At 33.9% G+C, this 7199-nt stretch overlaps 1 protein-coding gene across 1 annotated transcript; it reads right to left on the reverse strand.

The window, feature by feature from the left end:
* Window positions 1–5327: 5327 nt before the first annotated feature.
* Window positions 5328–6452, reverse strand: gja8b (gap junction protein alpha 8 paralog b). Its single transcript, XM_028801326.1, has one exon. The coding sequence runs from the start codon at window positions 6450–6452 to the stop codon at window positions 5328–5330; it is 1125 nt and encodes a 374-aa protein (XP_028657159.1).
* Between the last annotated feature and the right edge of the window lie 747 nt (window positions 6453–7199).

Consider the following 7199-nt stretch of genomic DNA (forward strand, 5'->3'; position numbering starts at 1 on the left):
CAAATAAAGATTCTTGCACACTACTATTGAATTATTAAAGATGGCTACATATTAGTAAAATATTTTTGTAGGTTTCCTAAAGTCTGAGGTATTTTTGAATTTTTTTTTCTGGTACTGGTAATCTAACAACATCTTTCAAAACCTAGAACATTCAGATCTTTAAGAGTTGATATTAAAATGTCATCTTTCCTAGGAGTATCATCAAATATAAAACATGTAATATTTATAAAACGACACAAAGGCGTGTCACCTCTCACTCCCGCATTCATCCAGTCATTTACACTTAACCTTTAAAGGCAAAATAGCACACTTAGATAACTGGTATGTGAAACCATTTTTTATCAGCCTGTAATTCCCAGAAAAAGGATAACTTTACTGCTTTGACACCTCTTAGAATCAAAATGTTTTTACCACCTGCCTATCTCATCTTCAATAACAAGGCACTGAATTATACATGTATGTTGGCATGGCTGCTCAACTGTTGTAAACATTTCTTGCCGCTAAGCAGGTGATTGAGGACTAATGAGGTTAAAATGAATGTCGAAGAAAAGTTGCCATTTGAAAGGTTCAGTACATAAAAAACACAGTGAGAATGAAAAAGAAATTAGCTCCAATAGCTTTTCTTTTTAGAAATTTGTAAATAATTGCTAATAAACTAATGATAAAAATTCTTTATTGTAATAATAGTTTATTATTATTTATAAATCCCTTATTTTTAAAGTTAATTTTTTAAGTTAAGATCAGGGAGCTTGTGTCTGTATACAATAACCCTAAGACCTGGATGAATGATAATGACTTTTATAGCAATAAACATCATCATCATCATCATCATCTCTGTGGGGTGGACTGGCATACACAGAAATATGCATTACTACAGAATGATTGTTTGTTTGTGTTTGTGTGTATGTGTGTACATTAGTGTGCTCTATGAGGTACTAGCTCCCCTTGTTGAATAGACTATTACAAGAACAGGTAATGAATAGATGGGGAAATACCAATAATAATAATAATAATGCACTCAGGAAAACTTGCCGGACTAGATGGAGTCAGTCCTTGAGCTCTTAAGGCCTATGCTTGACCAAGTTTGTGGTGTCCTCTCTCACTTGTTGAGTCTGTCACTAAGGCTTGAGAAGGGATGGCTGCTGTGAAAGGCCAACATCTCTTCATTTAATGACTAAACACCAAATCTCACATTATCAAGACCTTTGAGAGGCTTGTCCTGGACCGCTTGTGGTAGACCACTTAAACCCACTATAGTTTGCTTATCACATAAAGCCTGGACTGGAGGATGCAATTATTTTTCTTATTCTCACCTGGACAAAGCTGGCAGCACTGTGAGGATTATATGTTTTATTATAAGGTAAACTCAGGCATATGCAATTGGATGAGGCTATGGTGTCCTGGATAATGGACTATCTGTTGGGTAGACCACAGTTTCTGAGACTCAAGGACTGTGTCACTGCAACGGAAAGTTAGCAACACGGGAGCACCAAAAGGAACACTCCTGTATGATGAGAGAGATGAGACAGAGTATATGAGTCAGGTGGTGCAAAGAGGATTGTCTGAACCTTAACATCAGCAAAACCAAGGAACTGCTTTTTGACTTTTGGCACACCCTCTGGATTAAATAAAGATCTATCTATCTATCTATCTATCTATCTATCTATCTATCTATCTATCTATCTATCTATCTATCTATCTATCTATCTATCTATCTAAAAAAACAAATAATAATAATGCAAAAGCAGTAAATTGATGTCTTAGAAGAATTCTGCATTATTATAATTACTATTATTACTATTATTATTTAAAGTCTATGTATGATTTTAAATTATTTCAGAATATTTAGTGAATATCAATTTTAAAACAGGAATAGAACTAAAAAATAAGTTAAATACATTAATAAAACAGCACTCCTTAAGTAAAATATTGATTCAGAGTTTAAAGTTTTCTGCTCATCAGAATTGCAGGGAACCTAAATCTAACCCATAAAGTGTCAACAGCTCTGAATGCAATATGATGATGATGATGATGATGATGATAATAATAATAATAATAATAATAATAATAATAATAATAATAATAATAATAATAATAATAATAATAATAATAATCATAATAATAATAATAATAATAATGGTTTTAACTTGCATTTTCCATTACTGCTTTACAAAGAGTATCAGACAAGGTTAGCAAAACTAGACACATGTCAGATAACATGATAGCAATACAAATATGAGCACAATAATGCATTAATGCCAAACCTCTGTGTCACAAATATAAATACTGATGAAGATTATTATTATTATTATTACAGTCATCCAAAACATTCAATACTTTTTGTTGATTGAGTTTCATTTAAATGAGAACAACTGTGTGTTTCATTATTAATGAATAAGAACAAAATAAAGTAAAACAGAATATAACAAACAGGGACACTTCAATATTTTTGATGTAAATTAAAAGTTTCCTTGAATTCAATTACGTTAGGCTGTTAATTATGACATTAGACACTAAATGGAACATGAAAAGCCATCTAAAGTATTTGTTTATCTTGGCAGCCACTGAAATAAGTGGTCAATTAACAAGAGCATTGTTTCACTTATATGAAATGCATATATCCATGTAAACATGAATCTTGTATCGTTTTGAACATTAAGGCAAAAAATACATTAGAGTATTTTGAAACATTCAAATTAAGACAAAAGCATACATTTAGTTATTTTTAGATACATATATAGCCGTTAAAATTTGCAGTTTTTAAAGATTAGGTATGGCTCATATTTCCGCTTTAAACTGATGATGACTGAAAACATAGCACAGGCACGGCTTAGCTCGATCTATTATATTTGCCACAATTTTGTAACATAACTTACTACACATTTGATTCCAAAATAACATTTTTCTTAATTGTGTCCAAATACATGTTACAATCTAGGCACTGTAGTGGCGTAACTGACAGGAACAGCACAAACCTAAGTGGGCATACAGTACATTCAGCTTTGTGCTTTCACAAACGTCAGACTGTCATTCCTGTATGTTGTAGGTGCTGACAAATACGCAGTATGCACAGCCAAAATGTGCACAATTTTAGTTAGTGTATTATAAGAAATTGAATTCAAATGACACACTGTGGAGAATTATTAACTTCCAGGCTGATATTATGCTCAGTATAATTTTATTTTTTGATTGCTTGCTTGAATTTCAACCTGTAACTGAATCTGTAATTTTACGTTTACATTTTTTTAAGTTATCTGTTTATTTGTGCTGTCATTGTTTTTCACATTATTATTCTTAGCATTTTTAACCATATTTTAATTTTTTTAGATAGTTGCCTACTACTGTGTCTACAGTAAATCAGCAGTAGTTTTAGCCTGAGAAGACAAGTAAAGCATCAAGGGCCTTGAAGTGACTCGTGGCATCGTAGCAACTGCAATTCTGTCAGCCAAGCTTTTTCTTTTCATAGCAGGTATACTTTCATTGAATTGGATTATTTTTACCTTTTCTACCACATATTTCTCTAGTAAAATGCTAAATGAAGTTGAAGTGCTTACATTTTAAGCATTTCCTTCTCTAGCTTTTTGTGTTTTTTAACGGATTTAGTTGAGTTACATTGTAATTGCAAGACTTGGCACAAAGCTTTATTTTAATGATTAACCTCTGACTAGAATAGCTCATCACACACTACCTGTGCTTTATTACTTGTATCCTTACCTGAATTTTGTATTTTTCTGTTGCATAGCTCATCATTAAGTTTGCAATATAAGCTTAAATTATTTAAAATATCAGGTTTGGCATTTCTTTAATGTTTTTTTTACAACACATGGTGCCTTTGAGGATGATGAGACTGCACAGTGTTGAGCAGCAGTTAAAGTGTTGCCTAAAAATATAACCATGAAACATGGAAAAATGAATAGTACTTAATTTTCCCTTTTCCAGATATTTTTTTTTCTTTCATTCTACCTTATTTTCATTCCTATCTGTGCTGCACTCCACTTCAATATCTGTTCATTTTTATTTTTTACTTTCTAAAGATCTTTACACTTCCCATGAAAAACTACTTTATAAAATAAAGATTAATACATCATAATAAATAATTTTCCATTTTCATGGTGACAAAGTATTTTTCAAGATGGGAAAAAACAATAACACAAAGTTTTTCGATAGACCTTTCCTCATTGAGTACTAACAATCTCAAGACGCTTTTCAGGTACAGCTCACTTGTTTCCCTAATTCTGAATGTGGCCGATCGAGGGACTCAATCTGCTTGAGAAAAGTGGTGGGTACTGAATTGTCAGCCTTGTGTTTTAAAGTTGTAGCTGCAAGGCCACAAAGAAGCTTGTTAAAAAATGAATCTTATTTGACAAATTAACTTTAGGCGAAGCTAAAAGAACAAATATAATTTAAAGAAGGCATTTGTATATACTTTCATGTGGCAGACCAGTGTAAACCTGCAGTTATTTTCATTCTGATTCTTCTTATTTTCATAAAAGCATAGTATCATATTATTGTAATATATTAAATTCAGAAGCTGCTCTCATACAGGTATGTTTCATATGTTTAACTGAAGTATGCCCTTTTTGATTTTGTAAAAAGCAGAACATTTACTCATAAATCAATGAAATATGTAAAAAAATTGCTCCAAAGCTGATAATCATTTTCATAACAAGTCATTTTTTTTTCTCTGTTTATGTAATAATACTTTGCGCTGATTAAGGGAAACCTTTATCACCAGACCGCGCTATTTGTATAGGCAGAAAGGGTAGGATTTGGACTAGCAGTTGTTTCCATGGCAGAAATAGCAGCTAAAAATCACTTTCACTATGGGAGTTAAACATTATTTTAATAAGGATTGCTGTGAATTCTTTCGTATATCTTCAGATTAAAATAAATTAGTCAAAGTATCTGAAAATGTTTTGTTATCTTAAGAAACTTTGGGTTTTACAGATCATGCTCATTTGTTTGCACATACAGCTTAAGTGTTACGGAACAATATTAAAATTGATCTGTGTCCTTTAAAGAGCACTCTTAGCCAAACGTTAAAACCTTTAGATTTCTCTCATTCAATCAAATATTCACTGTCAAGTTGTGAGTTAATACAGGACTGGTAGATGTCTGGTCCTTCCAAGTTGTAAATTTGGTCAACTTTGTGGTAATATCAATATTTTTTTTGTTGTTGTTGATTTTCTTTGGTTAGATATAATTGAAAATTTAAACATGCAGGACTCTGCTTCATACATAGCTTTAATCTTGAATTGTCTCTATACCAAAAATGTATTTGTACGTTTTAAGAAATGGCCCTTAACTATGTACGACTAGGAGGAGACTCATACAGTTAAATCATCTGATCTGGCTCTACTGCTTGCTTTACTTAACCTGCTTAGAGGTCTTGTATCTTCTAATGTGTCTGCAGTTTCAGCGGGAGGTTCCTCTGAAATTTCTTCTTCCTGCTCTGTGCTCTGACCATACGACGGTAATGTTTCATCGTAGACCTTTGAAACATCTTGCAGAGGACTGGCAGCATTATCTTTCCCTTCAAAAGGAGCAAACGGAGCTGGCAAATTGCTGGCTTCCATTCCAACTTCTGTTAGAGGGTAGAAGTGTGACACTGGCTTGTCTTCCTCAAGGAGCTTATAACCTTTTGCTTTCTGGAGTGAAGAAACAGCTATGGAATGCAAATGCTTCTCCATAACCATCTCTGCTTGGGTTTGAGGTGGTTTTCTAAATGCAAACCTTATTTTCTTTAGACCCAAATGACCAATCTCCACAAAATTGAGAAAGAGAGATACAGAAGCCACTGCCAGCATAAATATAACAAAAATGGTCTTCTCTGTAGGTCTGGACACAAAGCAGTCCACTGTGTTTGGACAAGGCCAACGGCTACACGTGTAGAGAGGGCGAATGTAGAAGCCATAGAGGAAATATTGGCCTACAACAAACCCCACTTCAAAAATAGTTTTGAAGATGATGTGACAGATGTAAGTCCTCAGAATTGTGCCTTCCAGCCTGAACTTCTTGCTGCCTTTGGTACTTGTTTCTTTGGTTGTTCTTACACTTCCTTGGTCTGGAGCAAGGGGTAGCCTCTCCTCATTCATCTCCTGTTGTCTGTTCATCTCTGCTTCTTCTCTTTCCTTCCTTTTTTCTTCCATCCTCAGATAGTGAACAGCATGGCCGACATACACCAGCGATGGAGTGGAGACAAAAATGATCTGGAGGACCCACAGTCTGATGTGTGACAAGGGAAAAGCCTCATCGTAGCAGACATTTTCGCAACCTGGGGTCTGGGTGTTGCACACAAAATCTGACTGTTCATCTCCCCACACAAATTCAGCTGCAGTGCCAAGGATTAATATCCTGAAAATGAAGAGCACCGTCAGCCATACTCTTCCTATCACAGTGGAGTGTTCATTCACTTCTTCTAGTATGTTTCCTAAAAAACTCCAGTCACCCATTTTCGATGAATTTTCTGTGGAAAAATAGATAATAAATTCAATTTAAAAGTCTCAAATTTCAAACAGTTGAAGTATATATTTAAAAACAAAATCTCAATAGGCCCTTTGCGTTTTTTAAAACAGTGTTCCTGTATTGCATGTTTTGCTCAATTAATTTGTACCCTAAAGTACACAACTTTATATGTATTTAAATATCTGTACATATATACACCTGTGTATGTATATAATGTATAGAATCCCTCCAAACACCCAAAATCTACCGCAAAGATATCCTGTTTAACATTTTTATTACACTCAAGCAAAACATTTACCTAAATAAATAAAAAATAATGAAAGTATTCAGTAAAACAGCAAATAAAGAAGAGCTGCATAAATGAAGTATGAAAATTACTAAACTATATTGAAATTAGCTGAATTGTCGAACAGAAAATCTGGATTTGGTGAAGTTTCATTTAACATCCATCTGATATACTGATATAGATTACGACTATCATATGGGCAACTTGCCACAGATAAAGCTCCAGCGTTGTCCTGTCCCCTCTCTTGGCACACTGTGGTGGAAAGTGAACTTTTTTCTCTTGCTGTCTCCTACCTAAAGCCCTGTTCTTGTCGCACGACTGAGCAGATTTGACTGGATTTGGTCTGATGGTTAGTTTTTAGTTTGCTGCAATATTTAAGCTCAGAGCCAGACGGCCTTTATTCAGAGGGCGACGTTTGGTGACGCAGAAAACAATGGGATCGACAAAC

Source organism: Erpetoichthys calabaricus, chromosome 4 (assembly GCF_900747795.2).
Source record: "Erpetoichthys calabaricus chromosome 4, fErpCal1.3, whole genome shotgun sequence".
Classification (NCBI taxonomy): domain Eukaryota; kingdom Metazoa; phylum Chordata; class Cladistia; order Polypteriformes; family Polypteridae; genus Erpetoichthys; species Erpetoichthys calabaricus.